At 40.6% G+C, this 19,131-nt stretch overlaps 2 protein-coding genes across 4 annotated transcripts in view; both read left to right on the forward strand.

Annotated features, from left to right (window-relative positions):
- The first annotated feature begins 693 nt into the window (after positions 1-693).
- On the forward strand, positions 694-14,208 carry ube2d4 (ubiquitin conjugating enzyme E2 D4). 2 transcript variants are annotated; one of them, XM_028995703.1, is made up of 7 exons: positions 694-940; positions 4,183-4,246; positions 4,678-4,709; positions 4,807-4,884; positions 4,989-5,094; positions 7,924-8,017; positions 11,046-14,208. In XM_028995703.1, the coding sequence occupies exons 1-7, from the start codon at positions 917-919 to the stop codon at positions 11,089-11,091; spliced, it is 444 nt and encodes a 147-aa protein (XP_028851536.1). In that variant the 5' UTR covers positions 694-916; the 3' UTR covers positions 11,092-14,208. The 2 variants fall into 2 exon arrangements, with proteins under 2 accessions (XP_028851536.1, XP_028851537.1); XM_028995704.1 differs by lacking the exon at positions 694-940 and adding an exon at positions 1,082-1,208.
- Positions 14,209-17,371: 3,163 nt separating this feature from the next.
- Positions 17,372-19,131, forward strand: part of LOC114799198 (oxysterol-binding protein 2-like) — a 68,416-nt gene continuing 66,656 nt past the window's right edge. Inside the window, exon 1 of one of the 2 annotated variants that reach the window (XM_028995602.1) lies at positions 17,372-17,704. In XM_028995602.1, the coding sequence (XP_028851435.1) occupies positions 17,547-17,704 (158 nt within the window). In that variant the 5' untranslated portion in view covers positions 17,372-17,546. The remainder of the gene's footprint in view (positions 17,705-19,131) is intronic. The other variant, XM_028995603.1, reaches the window with a different exon arrangement.

Here is a 19,131-nt window from a genome sequence, read left to right on the forward strand (position 1 = left end):
TTCACACACTGCAATACACAACATCAGCATCAGTGGTCTTGAAAAAGTTAAGACTTTTATGTGTGTGTACTATTTTCCTCTCGATTACCTTTTTTCATACTTCCTCGGGGATATTTTGTGTTGAGGTGAACGGTAATGTTTGCACGGTGCCGTATATTTGCTGCTTGCAAGACTCCTGCAGGCTTTTCATGACGCTGCAGTGCTGTCATCGTAATTATACAGCGACATCTCGTGGACAAACCTTTAAAGCACACACACGTGTTGTGTTTGACTAAGATACAGAATTCCCCTATTTAGATTTAGATTTATTTATACGTTCTGTGGTGCCCTGTAATTCTTACATTATCTTAACATTAACTCTTGAATTGTTACCTTGCGTATACCCGTAATTCAAATCTGACGTTTAACACGTACCACACAAATGCTTTTAATGTGTGATATAATGTACTTACTTTTGTTTGCTACCTTGTAAAATAATTTACATCAACTTTGCATCATATTTACATAATGGCGTGCTCTATTGTGCAAGTATAAGTTTCCGCGCAGCGCCATGCTGATAACGAACACTACAAATCCCAGCCTCCTTTGCTGCTCGTGGCCCGCTCTTCGGAAGAATCGCGAGATTTCAGCACCGTCCCCGTGATTGACGCAGGGTTCTCAGAAGTATCGCGTTGTTTTACTGTCGCTCTCTAGTAGCAGTACTAGAAGCTGTCAGTGAAGTCAGTAAAGAGGGTGCGAATCACACAAATCAGGGGGGATTCGGGGAAGCGACCATTTATATAATTCGTCGTGGCATTAAAATAAAAACAACAGGCAAAGGGATTAGTGTTTTCCTCCTCTCTAGAACCAGACATTTGTTTGAACCTATTTAGGTCAGCTGTATGTTATTCCCCGGCCAGATCTAGTTAGACGAGCAATGGCGTTGAAAAGGATCCAGAAGGTGAGTGTTCCCTGTGTGTGGTTGTCTTATCACGCCGCATTTGCCGTCGTTTCTCGCCAATTTCGCGTTGGCTTTAATGCCACCCGGCTGGGCATTATGTCCGTCAGGGAAGTTCGTTGTTCTCTATGCGCTTTCTCCCTCCGCCCCTGTCCTGCAAAGCAACGGCTGGACAGATGAGACAAAGAAGGGTGGCGAATGGAGGAAGAAGACATTTGACGCATCGTGGCTTATTTTTCTGCTGCCAGAGCGGAGGATGGCGCGTTAAAAGGTTGATTCCGCCGCAGTGTAACCGCGACCGTCGGTCGGTCGTGTCGTGCTTTAGCATATTTGTTTTGTTTGGTTCTGGCTTCTGCTGCGAGATTGCGGCCGATTCGCTGTAGCCCGATTCGCGTTTTTTTTTTTTTTTTATCTCCGAGAGACTGAATGTGGAATCGTGCGTTTTAAACCCCCGCATGTGGACAAACGCGTCGCCTGTGTTATTATTATTATTATTCCGCTTGTGCTCAAAAATCACCCCTTTTTAGCGCCCTCGTCATGAATGAGCGCCCTGCCGACGCGCAGGCGTGATGGACAGCAGCAAGTTGCCAAATACTGAACCCCAATGTCAATGTTTCCATATATGGCTGGGCAAATAGGGCAGTGGGGCAGCACAGGGTATTTTTAACAGATTTAACGCCGTGTCTACGTTCGGGCCTTTAATCACAGAAGTTCATGCAATCCGTGGTACAGTGACGATGACGATGTTCTATTGCCCGCCATGTTTGCAGCCTGTTTGCAGAAACAGGCCGCATTAAAACAGTTTTATAAGGTGAGCGGGAGCATGGCAAGTCTAATTGTGTGCTTTATATATTCACGCTAATATATTTAAATGGATTCACGAATATGTATATTTATGCATATGATCATAAACACAGTTTATGATGAGTTGGCAAGCTTAATTATTTTGGACACAGATATAAACTCACTAGAATCTGGAGTATGGCTTATAGCATAGTAATAATAAAAGGCACACATGCAAACCTGTCCAAACATATGCATGTGTAAAACTAAATATATTTGTGGATGTTTGATAATTTCAGAATAACATTTAAAACCGTAAAATTCTTGTGATGTAAATAGTTGGGCACTCCTTATAAAGCTCCGTTTGGTTATGTAAAGCTGTCATCTTAAATATCGGGGTTGGAGGAACAGGCCAGGCAAGGTTGGCTGTTTTCGTTTCTGACCCTGCCCTTACAGATGGCACACGTATCGTCTTCCTGGAAATTCCAGCAATTCAAAAGAATTCGTTCCCCGCTGCTCGTGGTGTTAAGATCAGGGACGGCAAGTGCTCGCTCTACAATTTAAAATCACGTCCACATCAAGAGGATCATTGGGATGATCGGAGCTTCTCAGATTGTTGGAAAGCCTGTAAAAAGAGTCAGAAGTCACGCTTAAGTGTGAAAACAGTATATCTCCAAGTCAACGTAATTAGTAATTAACTTTCTTTTAATGACTCATTTTAATAAAGTGGGCAGCCAGGACACATTTATGTGTGTGTGTGTACGTTTATCAGAAGCAGCAGCAGCTTTAGTTGAATGGTTTGTTGAATGAAGCTGTCAGATGGAAGTGTTTCAGATCGCTGCTGGTCCTGAGCTCTGACACGACCAGTGCACGTCGTTCAGCTTTTTGGGCTGGAGTCCTCCACCGTATTGCTTTGTCCTGGTATTTAGGATCAGTGTCTTGCTGAAAGCTTCAGTTTTTTTTAGCAGACTGAAGCAGGTTCTCCTCCAGCCTTTCGCTGACTTTTCCTGCCCTTTTATCCTTCGGCTTAAACAAGATGCTCTGGTTACCCAATGCTGGAAACTTGTATCCTGCAAAAAAAGAAAAAAAAATTACTAGTATACGTTACTGGCTCGTATGGGACTGATATTAAAATTTTCAAAACTCTATACATTAGTAAATCTGCTTTTGATGGACTGTTGTAACCTTTTTGGCCCTAACTTTGAAATGATTGGAATTTTCTGAAAGGGGCTGAATAAATCGAAGTGTTCTCAGTGGATTGATGCATGGTCTGTTAGGGAACTGAGACATGGTAAAATTATATGAATGGAAAACACATTAAAGTTAATATGCGCCTGTTTTACCACGTTTTATAATGTTTATTTGGGTATAGAGTATAGTTTTTGTAACCTCTTGAGGTCTCTGGGTGAAGTATAATTGTTTAATTGTATAGAAAGTCGCCACGGACGGGACACGAAAGTGTGTATACACCCCACAGTCCGAGCGCTGAGCTACCAGCTGTCACCTCTCACGTCTAACTTTAGAGGAGCCTTTTCTGGCGTTGTGAGTCAGATGGTTAGGCCGGCGCAGCGCATGATATACTGACTGTCAGGACTGGGTCAAGGTCCTCATTCTACACCAGCTTGCTTTATCAACAGAAAAAGTCTTCCCTCTCAGCCACGGTGTAGTGCCACTTCGCTGAAAATGACGTGGCCTGCTAATAATCTATTTGTGTGGAAATAATAAACAGCGCACGATTCCTGTGCTAACTGTATAATTAATTAACAACAAGCCACAAGAGCCTGTGGGTTGCAGTCATGTGGTCAGAGCTGGGGGGGTGTTTAAGGGCACAAATTATTTGGGATAATAATCGGTGTCACACACATCTCCTGCAAAAGACATTTAGTTCATTAACAGTGCATGGTTGCCTAGTAACATATCAGCCAAATCTACATAAAAGCACCTTTTGGTGCTGGTAATATAGAAATCAAGTGCTGTGGGGTCGCAGCTGTGAACGTGGCTGAGCCGATAAAATAATTATCATATTATCTAACACATCTTAATGCAAGGCAGCATCAAATGAGTAAGCAAGTACTGCAAGCAATGAATATCATTGTTAACTATTTGTTTGGGTAGATACAATAATTGAAATATGAATTGCTTAATTGTGATGCCTTTAAATGTTACTAACTGTGTCCGATGTAATTTGAGGCATTTCACCATCTACTCTACTTTTATCTTAATACTGAACATGAACTGGCATGTTTCAGTACCCCTTATCTCGATACCGTAAAAGTATTGGAATTCATACAAGATTTATTAACAGCGATTATTTTTTTATTTTTTTTTTATTGCGCTGAACGAACATTACGATTGATTGACTGCTCTTCGTGGTTGGACCTGTGAGTCTCGGGTAAAACCAGATTTACTGCTTGCTTGCAAGTCAGCACCCTCATACAGAAAGCGTTTATGTTGTGTTCCAGGAGCTGACAGACTTGCAGAGGGACCCTCCTGCTCAGTGTTCAGCGGGGCCTGTAGGGGACGACTGTAAGTAGCCGCTGGTGGCACGTGGCACGGGCCTGGAACAGTTCATGATAGAGATCCTAAATGCTGTTCTCAATAAATATTTTATTTTTTTTTTTTCACATGCTTTAAGTGCACCAGACCAGTTTCAAAAACTGAAAGCATGTGGTTCATGAGAAAGGTGCCTGTGCATGCCAAATTCTACTGCATTTATTTCTGAGTTTCTGTTGCACGGTCAGGCATTTTTTTCTTGTACTAGCTCTTAACGTAAATTGTTAAAAAACTAAAGCTAAGGCCATTCTTCTGATTATTTATATTGTCGTATTCTTATGCAAAACATTTAAACAAAAAGCTGCCTTATTTATTAGTAGTCATAACAATTAGTTTGCAACTTTAATATTTATATTTAATGTTTAAGATTTATATATAATGAACCCTTTTTTCGTTATTTTCAGTGTTTCATTGGCAAGCTACGATAATGGGGCCAGTAAGTGTTTTTTATCTAAACCATTGAATCCAGCACAGTAGACTTTTCTCATACTGTATTTATAATTGATGTATTTATGTCTGTCTGACTCTTTCAGAATGACAGCCCTTACCAAGGAGGGGTGTTCTTCCTCACAATCCACTTCCCAACAGATTACCCATTCAAGCCACCTAAGGTAAAATAAAACCCAGAATCATTTTTTTAAATAAACAAGTCTAGTTTCATTTCAGAATATGACAACAGTTCCAGTTTCATTCCGATTCTTTTACCCTGTTTCAGGTTGCTTTTACAACAAAGATCTACCACCCAAATATCAACAGCAATGGTAGTATTTGTCTGGATATACTGCGATCACAATGGTCACCTGCGCTCACTGTATCAAAAGGTTGGTCTGCCTTCACTCCCAAACTTCTTCATGCCCCAGGATGAACCCTGTGAATAAATGTTTAGCCTGCAATCTTGACACAAGAGAACTGCGTCCTTCCCATCTGTCACTGCTGTTGCTACACTTAATGCAGAAATCTGGGCACGGTTCGCTGTTTGATTGTAAACTGTATGGAAGGAACTCTGAAGGGAGTTGAGAGGAAAAATACTTGGCATGAACTAGTTCGATGACTTTCGTTTTTTTTTTTTTTTTTTTACGACCAGGGTTTACGCTGTAAATGCTTTCTTTTTTCCTTTTTTTGCCAACTTCTTTATTACTGGAATATATGTTTTATTAAGCCAACATATGTTTTCGTTTAAAATTTGAACAATAGAAAAAAACAGCCCATATCCCAGCCCACCCTACCCCGGCTCCATCTGATCAAAGAACCATATCATAGACATAAATAAAGTAATAAGTGGCGATAAGACAGCTCATGTCAATATTCATACACACAAATACATTAATCAGGAATCACATGCAGATCAGTAACATAAGACGTGAAAAGTTGCCAAGGAATATTTTGATTTTTGCAGATTTATAAAAACATTTCTCTAAGCCACCGTGAAGTACGTCTTGCTATTAAAGATGCAAAAGCTATAACATCTTGTTGCACAGCGGTACAGAACAGTGTTGACTATGTGTACTGTAAAGATCAATTATCTTGGTCTTTCCTATGCAAGAGAAAAATAACTTTTATGGTCTGATGTGACCAAGCTTCTAGAAACTTTGCAAAAAGTTTAATTTTTTGTGTGAGAATTAACCATAGAAACAGACAGAGCAGAAACTAACATAAATAAATTCAAAATAAATAATTAACAGTATGTTACTTGATGTGACTGCAGAGTTTCAGTGAAATGTGCAGTTTACACTTGCAAACACACCCTCCTCGCTCACTCGCACTCAGGTGACAAAAGCAGGGCTTCATGTGGGCTATAGGCGTGGTTTAGAATCCAGTGCAAAAGCAAAGCATCAGTGTAAACACGCCTGTGTTATTTTTAGTCATGCAAAGGGCAAGTGCTCATGTGCAACAGCAATCCATTGTGCGCCATTCAAATGCAGGGGAAGTTGGTCAATGGCAGCTGTTGTCATAGCAATGCAGACAGAAGCAGCATGTAGGTCTCTTGCAGGCTTCTCCTACCGAGTAAGCCAAGGATGTACGAGCTTGGAGAGGTTGGAGTTAAGGAGAGCAATGATATCGATGCCGTCCGCCCAACCTACAAAGTTCAAAACAATCAGCACATTGCAGTGGACTGAATGATGCTTTTGTTTAGGAGCTGCAGTGAGCTGTTAAGTAACCTGCCTTTAGTAGGAGTGTTAAAGCTTCCCTGACATGAAAATTTGCCTTTTGGTGTCTGTAGCTTTAAACGCCAATGAAAGTGAAGTGATTGTCATTGTGTGTGTTCCCTCCCCGGGGAGCAGTGTGTGGGGACAGAACTTTGCTCAGTGCCACCTTGGCGGATTGGGATTTGAACCGACAACCTTCTGATTACTTCCTTAACCGCTAGGCCACCACTGCCTCATGACCACTAATGAGATGGAGCAACTCAAACTGTGCAAGGCCAAAATCCAATGCTCAGGGAATACTACAAGCCGCTATTCTGATGTAGAGTTATCAGAACAACAAACGGTTACTGCTGGCTTGACTCTGTCAACTAGATGATCACAAGATGTTACCGTACATAGTGTAATATAAAACAGGGGTTATAATTCAGTATATAATACTTACTTGTTTATTGACTTATATACCTTTATCATATCAATCTGATCCATCATTTGCCACCACAAAAGCACTAGCCTGTCAAAGCATGGACTTCACGAGACTGCTGTGGTATCTGGTACCAAGCTGCCAGTAGCAGATCCTTCATGTCCTGTAAGTTGTGAGGTGGTGCCTCCATGGATATGAAGTGTTTTTCCAGCACATCCCACAGATGCTTGATTGGATGAAGATCTGGAGAACTTTGAGGACCACTCATGTGTTAATGTGTTAGACCATTCTTGCAGTGTGGCATTTAGCAGTAACAATGTTCGTGTAGGTGGTATGTGTCAAAATAACATCCGCACAAATGCAGGACCCTAGCAGAGTTTCCTAGCAGAGCATCCTCCACTGCCTCCGCTGACTTGCCTCCATAAGTCATCCATCAGACCAGGACACTTTCTTTTATTTCACCATGGTCCACATATGATGCTCATATGCCATAATAGGGGCTTTGGGTGCATGATCCACCTTTTCTACCTGTGCATCACACATGCATCACCAGCCATGGCATATTGTTCTATGTATTGTATAGTCAGGTCTTTTCCAATGCACTGCAGTCTGCAGATGTGTGTTGTGAGGAGTCACTGATGTGCTTATTGTGTGACTATTTTGTTGATATTCAGGTTTTCAGGTGTGAAGTTTTGAAAATGCAGTAATGCAAGACCACTTACTGTATGCTTAGTGGGTTAAGTTGTATTTTTGATTCTCTCCAAATTGTGGTGTAACGGGGCTTTACCACCCTGTGGTAACTAAATACCCACACATGGGCTGGAGTTTACATCTGCTTAACATCAACCCGTTCCTGTGTCTCCAAGAGTGAAAAATCAAAAAGTATGCCTGGAAATGCATACTCTGCCATTATATCAGTACTTATGGTGTTTGAATGTACTTGAACTGTGCATAGTATGTTTCAATGTTTAGCTAAAGGAATGTCCACTGTTGGTGCATTGATTGTATGAAACTAGCAAATCAAGCAAAATCAAACTATATGTGTTGTTTTCAGATATGTATTTTTTTTTTTTTTTTTGCAGTTCTATTGTCAATTTGCTCCCTGCTGTGTGACCCCAACCCAGATGATCCCCTGGTCCCGGAAATTGCACACACTTACAAAGCCGACAGGGAAAAGTGAGTATTCCCTTCAGACTGTCAGGGTGGTATGTCATTTAGGAAATATTGAAATTATTTTTCTAAATGTCATTGGATTAATAGGATCATGCAGTGATGCTGTTGTAGTGTAGTGTAAGTTGCTCAGGTAGTCGGCAAATATGGTTTTGGGGAATACTTTTTTTATTGTGCATATGGTAAAATTGGTTATCTACTTAATTGTGCACATTTTTTAAAATATACACTCTCAATCAACATAGAATTGTGAGGAACTAGCTGTCCAACCCCAAAATTGAGCCAATAATTAATGTTAATTAATTACAATCTGCCACTACAATCTGTGAAATCCATCTTAATTATCTGTAGGCTGATCTCATATACTAATATATAATTGACAAGCCAATGGTGGTCATCAGTGTTGTTATCAAGCAATTTTATTTCAATATCAATTCCATTATGTAGCTGGTGCCTCAGTGTAGACCAGTATTGTTAAATGCCAGTGTACAATTGATTATATTATTTATATTGTTTGTAATAAAACATTTTTTTCAATTATTCATTGATGTAGATAATGAAAATGTATGTGTGTCAAATTATTTCTCAATATTCAAATGTAAGAATAGGGGTGTGCGATATGCTTAATATATGATCATTTTTGTTTTAAATATGTTCTGTATGACAATTATGTGTATAAATGCATATTTAGAGCCATGTTTTCACTGAGACTACACTCAGAGGGCGGTAGTAATGACTTCATTTACTTTTTTTGTGTAGGTTCACAATGCAATACTTTTTACTTTTACTTGAGTCCATTTGTGATTAAGAAACTTTACTTTTAATTCGCTATTTGTTACTTTTTAAAAATCATTTATCTGCTTTATTTCTCTCAGAGAGATGCTGCCAATAGATCGGACATGATGTAGCAACAATAATCACATTACATGACAATAATCACCCATCACACATAGCCATGCAGTCACATGATCACACACAAAACATGGTGGCATAGCAGCACAAATAAAAAATGGCGGATTCAAATGTCCCCAGTGCAGTTACAGAAAGAATACGGAATCCCAGTCTTTCATATTGACACTAAGTGTTCGTAAACATTTTGTTAAATGGTGCCATGATCGAAGTAGGCCACTATACATTTTCTGTAAAGGAAGGAATTGGCAAAATCAAACTTCGATTTTGGCTTGGAAAGCAGTGAAAGGTTGAATGACAAGAGGATGAAGGGAAAGAGTGGAATCATTGTTTAACTAGTTTAACATTGTTTAATTTCATGAAATTGGGTGAAATTTGAAATTTATTTAAATGTTAGCAAGCTAGCATCTAATGCAAACATCAAAAATGCTAACAGGGCATTGCCATTATGAGTCACATGAAATTTGTTTAAAAATAAGCATGTTAGCATGCTAACGTCAACAATGCTAACGTCAACAATGCTAACAGGAAGGGGGCCATGATGCATCATGTGAAATTTGGTGACATTAATCTTGCCATTAACCTTAGATGTGTAAGACTGAAAATGTGACCATTGTTGCACTGTAAAATGAATTGACTTCAAAGAGACGTTGAAGGGAAGAAAAGGTTGAGTGGAGGATAGGGGGATGAAGTGAAGTGAAAGCAATTGTCACTGTGAAACACTGCAGCACAACACATGGTGCACACAACAAAATGTGCCCTCTGCTATTAACCAATCACCCTTGTTGAGCAGTGGGCAGCCATGAAAGGCACCCGGGAAGCAGTGTGTGGGGACGGTACCTTGATCAAGGGGACCTCAGTGTAACCTTGGCGGATCAGGATTCAAACCGGCAGCCTTCTGATTACAGCGTCCGTTTCCTTACCTGCTAGGCCACCACTGCTAGGCAGGTGGTTGAATGTGGTTGAATTGGTTAAATTTAAAGAATAGGTGAAATGTGTGCTGGTTGGAAGGCTGAAAAAATAAGAAGAAATAGAAGAACAAGATTTTGTCTTTCCAAGCCAAAATAATTTAATTTCACCCAATCTCAAATGTAGTCCGTTCATTACTACAAACCATACTTTAAAAATGCTTATTAAGCATTAAGTTATTATTATTAGGAAATATTTACATTTACATTTACGGCATTTATCAGACGCCCTTATCCAGAGCGACTTACAATCAGTAGTTTCAGGGGACAGTCCCCCCCGGAGCAACTTAGGGTTAAGTGTCTTGCTCAGGGACACAATGGTAGTCAGCGGGGTTTGAACCCGGGTCTTCTGGTTCACAGGCGAGTGTGTTACCCACTAGGCCACTACCACCCATTTTTTATTTTTTATTACTCAGTACTTTTGTACTGTACGTTTTGTACATAACTCACAATCTATGGAAACCAAATGAGAATTGTCTTCTCCTTGTAAGTCACTTTGGATAAAAGCGTCTGCCAAGTAAAGTAAAGTACTCTTACCTGAGTAACCTTTTGGCTACCACCTACCACCTCAGGCTACAGTACATACTTCGTGTGAACGCTTGGGTACATTCAATTCAAGTTCTAGTTTGGCGGATTTAAAATGAGTTGTGGTTTATATTTTAACTGGTAACCTGCTGTTTTTCACAAGTCATGAAAAACAAAACGAAACAAAGTTTTAATGGAATATTACTGACACCTAGTGGTGGAATTCAAACTGCACAAATTGCAAGCATTAAAATCTGTGCGCCAGATGGAATCATGAATATATGTTCATACAGACAACCTTCAATCTGTACTTAGTATGCTTAGTATGACTGGTCAGTATTGTTTGAGCATAGCTTGAAATAATTGTCTTTGAATATGGGTTCAAACACAGCTGTTCTACATGAAAATACAGGAGAAAGATACTAGTCGTGGATGTGCCCATCACAACTTTAAAATATTTTAAAGTTAAATCTCAGTAGTTCTTTGAATTTTTTTTTTTTTTTTTTGTATATCGCACACCCCTGTTTGAGAGAATATGGATGATTATTACGCTAAATGTTTTTAATGACAGTTCCAAGCTGTAAACATTAGGCATCGATGAGCGTTTCATTCTTTATTGCATGTTTTTACAGGTACAACAGATTAGCAAGGGAATGGACACAAAAGTACGCAATGTGAAAGGGTCTGTAAACAAAGAACCAGTAAAGGAAGCAACGGAACACAGAAACGTTTTAACATTTAACACGAGGAGCCTGAACCAGAACAGGGGACAAATAAATGACACACCCTTTTGGAGGGAAGAGCAAGAGAGAACTCTGCGATGAGCGACACCCTTACAGACTGGCTGCTGAGTGCCACCCTGCTGCCCAATGCCTTTCCCTAGGCCTTGGCCCCATCAGCCAAGCCAAGCCTAGCAAAAAGCAGGCCACCTCACAACCGATCCAGGAAACTAGACTTTGACTATTATTAGTGAAACTACTGTTATTGTGACTTCATCGTTTATTATCAGTGTTATCGCTTCATATTCTTATTATTCTGATCACCGTTGATGTAACATGCTGATATCATAACTCTTGAATGCTACTTATTTGTTGAGGTTGGAAGGGAGGCGATGGTTACCTGGCCCACTCGCTGCTTGTTTTTTGCATGTGGATAAAATAGAAATATATTACCATCAGATGCAATTGGATTAAAGTCCCCCTGACTCAAATGAGCTCCATCGGAACACTAATTCATAATCTGGTTTATATTGAAATCAGAAATCTCTAATATAATAGTTATTTCGTTATTTGACTCTTGGCACCACTTGAAAATAGTCTCTGTCTGCTGTGGTAAATTCTATACAATTATTAAAAAAAAAAAAAAAAAAAAAAAAACACAGCAAAAACGTAAATGTTTTAATATGTATGAGCAATTTTGGACCTTACTGCAGCCACCCTCCAGGGCATAACAGACCCAAATGTGGTGTGTCTGAGGTACAAATACACTTAACTCACTCAAGAAAATCATATTACCAGCCAAACAGTACAAGCAGAATAGGTTTTCCATTCTGTTTGCAATGAATACGCATGGCCATGTTATGTGACTATGCCAGTAATGACACATGAAAATGACATGCTGTACTAGAACTACATAGTACTAGACCACTATGTATTCCATTACATAGTTACTCATACTGTATAAGTATGGCCTTGCATCTGCCTCCCTCGTAAACTTCCTATTTTTTGTGCACAGATCATGTTTTATTGTATGACACTAATTATGTGAATGTTCATAAGTGACTATAGATAGTTTTGTAGAAAGGAGAACAAACACACACACATGTTATTAGCTTGTAGAGAGAATAAAAAAACCTTTGGATAGAACTGGAACCCCTCCTTTCACAGATCCACTGTGAATTACGATGCCTCCGTCCCCGTCTCTGCCCAAAGGTTTTCACTGGAAGGTGTCTGCTTAAATTTATCTATTTTTTTTTTTGCCTTTCTTCATCCATTGATGCATCTTTAACATGTTATTCACTGGTATCTCTCCTTATCATGGAGTTTCCATTGATGATTTTTATATTTAAACTGTAACCGATGCATGTGCATGTTACAGTAGAGATTTAAGTATTAGTTATCTAAAATTATTTCTAGAACCCATAGCAGATGTTATTTTATACAAGTAACTCATTATAGATGTAAAGTTTAAACATAAAATCTGTAATGTTGATGTTGGTGGAGCAGGTGATTTATTTTTTTGGGGTTTGTTTTTGGTGATTATTGGCTGTAAAATCGAGAATCGGAAGAGTAAAAATCCACATGGAAACTCCACTGAAGTCATGATGTCCTTTCCCCCTGCTGTTGGAAATGTTGCATCATGGGTAGTGTATAAAGGCAATAGATTTATGATTCATGTACTTTACTAAAATATCTTTTATTCAAAAGGATAGTCACCAAGACTTTGTGACGTAATCTTTTACTAGTGCAGTCAAATCCAGTATAGACTCAGTGCAGGTGCTATAAGGGACACTTTTTTCCTTTCTTTTTTTTTTAAAGCAGCTGTGCATTTGGAGAAAACCAAAATTGCACCTGTTACATCATCACCTCCTTTTTTTTTTTGAGGGGGGGACGGGGAGGGTCTGGGAATGAATGTTGCCATAGTAAAGGGAATGTAGCCTTATGAAAGAAGGGAAATTCGATGCGGATGGGTGAAGTGACACCTCCCCGGGTTCTGTTGACAGGTTGTCCAGGAAACACACTGCTGGAAGACTCAATTCTGACCCATTCTGCTGGAACTACTCTTATTCAGGGGGTGGCAGATGCTATTCATGGTGTCAGTTTACCTCGAAAAGGGGCTCTTTAAAAAAGAAACATTAAATATCACCTTGAGGTACGACTTTTATATCACTGCAGATTAAAAGAAATGCACTGAATTGGCTGTCAGCACTTGATCATGCCTTGCTAGTTGAACACACATTGTGATAGACATGAGGAAATGTGTACAGAAATGTCACAAGCTTAACAGGATCTCCTGTGCATTTAGCCGCTGAAAACCTTCTTTTGAATGTAATCTCTGAATGCAAGTACAGAACTCTGCTCGTTGTGTGAACAGAGGTGCTTTTTCCCCCTCATATGGCATAAGATTGCAGTGTGTATTCCTCACCAGAAGCTCACTGGTTGTGCTCGCTGTCGTTCGCGACTTCTCGCATATTTATTTATTTATTTGCTATTTATTTGTCTTCCAGTTGTCCACGTAAATGCAGTCAGGGGGTTCCTACACTACAGCTTTGGGGTGGGACAAGGCAACGTGCCCACTGGAGGGTTGACTCACTGGTGTGACAATTTTATTTAGCATACCTTTTCTCTCGGGAAAACCGCTATAAACAGCCATCTGCAAAAAAGAAAATAATAAAAAAAAAAAAAAAAAGATCAGGGATTTCTGTACCATTTATTTGCCTCTCCTGACACCTCCTATCAAATCTCAGCCTTAAGTGTCCACTGTATGGCTATATAGGTACTGTAATACTGTACTTTACCTTTCTTGTCTTTTCTTTTTTCCTCCCTATTGGTAATGTTTCGAAACCAGTTCTGTCGCGAGGAGAGTACAGCGAGAACTTGTACTGTACTTCGCTGTGCAACACAGCCATATTTGTCTCCTTGTTTTCCTTGCTCTTTGTTTTCAGTTGTTTGGAGTGTCTGCACTAGTTCTCCTGTCATCGACACTAACCCATCCCATCATGCGTCCAGATACAGTATGGCTGAAGCAAACCTCCAAGGTGTCAAAACATACATGAATAAAGCTTCTTTTGTTTTACGCTTTGTCTGAGTTATTTTTTTTGGTCCGTGATCAAATGGTCATGATATGCCTGCATGTTTCTTGTGACTGCTTAAAATAATTCCGTACTCTCGCAACAACACAGACTACATGTCCTCTATTAAAATATAGATTTAATATATGCAGTTATGTGTGCGAATATATAAACCGATTTGGTTATATTAACATGAAAAACTCGACAGTAATTGAGCTGTTGTTTCTCTGTGGGCAGATTATTATTATTTTTTTGTTAAAGACTATTTGGAGGCGAATTGTCTCTGTAGTTATAGAAGGAATTGCAGAAAGTACCACATGGTTTTAGACTTTGGTTCTGGGGATTAATCCAATATGCCAGTGACCTAAAAGTGTGTTTAGTTCATTTTGCGTTGTTTTTGGTGGTGGAAATAATGTCCCACTCACAAAGTGCTTACGGAGTAGTGAACATACATATAACACATTTATTCACTATTACTGACCAGCAATATATGTGAGGTGGTGGTGATGATTCAGCATTTTGACAGCTGGTAAAGACATTGGTGTAACATTACAGTTGTTTTCCCTGTCGTGGAACAGCCCTGCAAGTCATTTCCATTTAATATTACACTTCTGTGGCTATATTAATTTACAAATCACTTGTCAATTATGATTTTCTTTGGAATCCTGCCTTACCCGATCGCATTTATAGGCTTGTTGTGCACAGGTAGTTTAAAATGGATCTGTAGAGGGCGCTGTTTCACGTAAAATGGCATCAGCTAGTGCAATGGAAGCGCTTAATTGGCTGATCAAAGTGCTTTTCATCCCTCCAGATCCCACTTTACGGCTCTGTGTGGAATTATGTCCACGAGGTCTTGCTTTCCTCCATCACGAGTTGCAGATTTGGAACCGTGGGACCTGGTTTTGAAGAGTTATCCAATAATCAGTCACCTTTTTGTATGCCAGCAATATGATGATGGTCGACTGTTAACAAGTACCCTCTCTAGAGGAACTTAAGGTTTTCTTTAAAATTTTTCTTTATTCTAGTATGTGGGACCTAATGCTGTTAGATATCTAAAAGTTCTATTGCAAGTTATACAAAGGTTATTAAAAAGAATGTAACACACATAACAATGACTGGATATGACAAAATTATTATTTAATATTAACAGTAATTTAAATTTGCATTACACTAACCAATTAACCAGGGTGACAAACAGTGGTGGAGGAAGTACTGAAGCTTAGTACTTAAGTAAAAGTACAAGTAACCTGCAAAATATGTACTCAAGTAAAAGTCCTAAGTACTTACTTTTAAATTTACTTTGAAGTATTTTTTAAAGTAAAAGTACTCACACAATGGTTTGTCTCAACATCTGGGGTGTGCCATTTTGTAAAAGCATAGTGCATTTACTGACATGCCTGTACTGATGTCATTGCTCGTAATAATTACAAGCAATTATACAGTATATGTGTATTGGAAAGTTTGGTGTGCTTATTAGGCCTATTTACAGTGTTAAACTATGTACATAAACCTTATAATTACAAGAGATTGCATTTAAGTGAATACAAAACCAAATTGGAGGGGGTCCTGAAATATGTGAGAAACCCAGGAAATACAGGAGTGTTGGTCTATTGTGATCACATCTCTAGTCAGAGATGACTACTGACTGTGAAACAGGCGGAAAGCACCACTTCCAGCCAAGCTGGACCAGTGTTGTGCATGAACGGCGTTCATCGAACGCTGAACTGAACGAATCAGTTTACAATTTATGAACGTGAACGTGAGTGACGTTCACTCTGGCGAGACTGAACGCCGCTCACGTTTTAAAGTTTGCTGGTTACAGGCTAGCATGGCTGGTGCTTCGAGTCCGAAAAAAAGAAAGAAAGAAAGAACGAACGTGAACTAGTTCATTTTTTGAGCTGTGAACTTGGTTCAAAATGTAAAAAAATGAACTATGAACGTGAACTAGTTCTTTTTCAGTGTGAACTGGCACAACACTGAGCTGGACATTATGCTAGCAAAGACATTAAGCTATCTTCTCTGAGCTAATAAACCAGTTTTATCTTACCACCGTGTTAAAAAAATAATGAAGCTACACTGGTGTGATTTTTATACTATTTCTCGCTAGATACTAGTATCATAACATGTCATAACATACCCAAAAGCATAGCATAGCATAGCATAGCTTACCTCTATATGTTTTTTCAAAGGGGAGTTTTTAAATGCAAAACAATTCTTTATGTTGAGGCAGGCATGGGATGCAAAGAAATCGCAAGGACTCATTCTTTGCTCTTTTGTACTCAAATGAATTTATTAAATCCGGCCATGGATTTCTTTGTGCTTCACAGCTCAGTAGATGCAGCTCTGGGTCCATGTTGAATGTCTCGTCTACCCGCTCATGCTGCGAACTGACGCGCTCCGCCATCATTGGAGATAATAAAGCCGGATTGGTAGGAAATGGCCAGAAAACGCCAGAACGCCATAGGCGAACTATTTTTTCATGCAAGATTCTGAGGAAATTGTGTTCATAAAATGTCACGAGTAACGGCATAAATTGTAGAAATGTAGTGGAGTAGAAAGTACAGATAATGTAGTGGAGTAAAATAAAAAGTATGCATTATTATTTTGACTTAAGTAAAGTAGAGATACGTAAAAATTTACTTAAGTACATTCCACCACTGGTGACAAACATACATGCATTCGTACATACAATAGATTCATGCATCCAGGTGTTTATTGGACACATTTTTGTAATCGAAATAAACTCGATGACTTGAACAAACAAATAAATAAATAATTATAAATAAATAAGACTGCTTGTGAATTGGAAAGTAAAAACTTTGCACACCAGGTATCTCGGGGGAATGGCCACTATTAAGCCAAATATATTTATATTTCATTCAAACGCTCCGGACGTGCCCTGTGTGCTACTTTTTATATGTTAATAATGTCTTAATACGGTTCAAGCTCCTCTTTAAAGCCCTGGGGAGTTCTCTTGTAGACATGGAGAAGGTCAGGACATGAAGCTTTTCCTCGCATCCTGCTGCGAGGAAAATGTAGGTATTTAAATCTAGGTATTTTGAGGACACCAGGATTAACATAATAACACATGATTCTGGGTGCAGTATTATTAGTTGCCCGCGTTTGCATTGCGCGCCCCCGCGGTCTCGGGAACCCTCGGCGCTACGTCACGGCCGCGCGCACGTCGCCCTCTCGCCGCATCACGGCCGTCATGTGAGGGGGGGGCGGCGGCGGTGGGCGGTGGAATCGGCGTGTCCCCCCCTCCCCGCAGCAGCAGCACCGGACCCTCCTCCGCCCCGCTGCCCGACCCCGTCGGCGCTCCCAGTCCGACGCGCAGCCGAGGATGAGCGACCAGGGGAAGGGCTCGGCGTCCGCCGGGGCAGGGGCGCCGGCGCCGGGCTCGGACACGTACAAAGGCTGGCTGTTCAAATGGACGAACTATCTGAAAGGATACCAGCGCAGATGGTTCGTGCTCAGCAACGGGCTGCTGTCATACTACAGGTAGACGCGCGGAGCCGCTTCATCCGTGACAAAATCCCGGGTGCGCGGCGTGTCCTCGGCGAGCTAGCCGCGCTCCCGAGCCGCCCTGTCCGCCACCGACGCACCGGTCGTCTGCGGCGGCAGGCGGGCCGAACTTCCGTAGCGGCGACGCCGCGTTAGCCGCTTAGCCCCTCGGCTAACTGGACTCTCCAGTCCGCGTCCGGAACGACGTCGCGCACCGGAGGCCTCGCCGCGCGCCGAAAACAACAAGTCCGCGTTAACAAAGCGGCGACCGGGGCGTCGTTCCGGCGAGTGACACGTAGAAACGACACACTGTCACATTCGATGCACAAAAATCCCACAAACCACGTTTATTGTTGTTATTATTATTGATGTTATTATTGTAGATGCAGTCGCCTAATGAAAATGACGGCGCGGGGGAGAAGTCGCAGGTGTCTGTCACTCTACAGGTGTCACCTGTTGCCCGGGTCCCTCCACTCAGCAGAGGCAGGTCACGTGCCCTGTTGTGGGCGGGGCCAACTGGTGCTAATTAATTGGGCCATTAGGGCATGTATGTCTGGTCTTCGGTTCCCAGGAGATCATCTAAAAGAATAGAATCTGCCGTGCTGCGTGGGTCACATCATGGCGGAAGGTATATCAGTTTTTTTGGTCTTTACTTTTGCCCGTTTGGTGGTTCACTTTGTTTTATTCTCAGTCAATTTGTATGAGTTTGTTTTCACCACAATCCCAAGTCTCCAAGTCAGTACCAGCTGATAAAACAATAGTCAAAATCCACAAACCTTTTTTTACTAAGTCAATATTTTAAGCTTTATGCTTATTAACATGTAGTAACAAGATCCTTTTTATCAAGATCCTTTGAACTCGACAGATTGTATCGATTGATGTGCTGTATTGATCATATTGTAACCGATTATGTTGTTTCTTTTGTTTTTCCTGTTCTGTTATTCATTGTATTGCTGCCAGTGAGCAGCGCTCATGTTCGGATGTTCGTGTTCGTCTCTTCACTTGCAATACTTGCACTGGAATTAGAATAAATCTTGTGCGAACAAGGGCCCACATTCTATCGGAGCCTCCGGTGAACCCGACCTGTGTACCAACTTAACCTCACCTTCACAGCCACGGAAGGTCCTGGTATCCCTTTTCCTCTGCCCTCTGCAGAGCTACGGGAAGCTGACACTCAGGTCCGTGCTGACACTGAAAGGGAGGAGCCCATCTCTCCTTCCCACCTTACCTCCCTCTATTAATAGTCCATTATGTTAGAAGGCCATTGCCATCCGAAAACCGAGCGCTGAGGCTCCCCGAACACAGTAGCGCTGTGCATATGTGTTTATAACATGGTCGTAGCCCATCGGTCCTGTGTAGTAAAATCACAGTAAAATTACAGACATGTATTAACTGGTAGCTAGAGGTAGCTAACAATTTTTGGT

Source organism: Denticeps clupeoides, chromosome 11 (genome assembly GCF_900700375.1).
Source record: "Denticeps clupeoides chromosome 11, fDenClu1.1, whole genome shotgun sequence".
In the NCBI taxonomy this organism is placed as follows: Eukaryota; Metazoa; Chordata; class Actinopteri; order Clupeiformes; family Denticipitidae; genus Denticeps; species Denticeps clupeoides.

Coding starts and splice junctions, on each gene's coding strand:
- ube2d4 (XM_028995703.1), top strand. CDS start 917: ATGGCGTTGAAAAGGATCCAGAAG. Junction 4,247..4,677: donor GGGGCCTGTAGGGGACGACT/GTAAGTAGCCGC, acceptor CGTTATTTTCAG/TGTTTCATTGGCAAGCTACG. Junction 4,710..4,806: donor AAGCTACGATAATGGGGCCA/GTAAGTGTTTTT, acceptor TGACTCTTTCAG/AATGACAGCCCTTACCAAGG.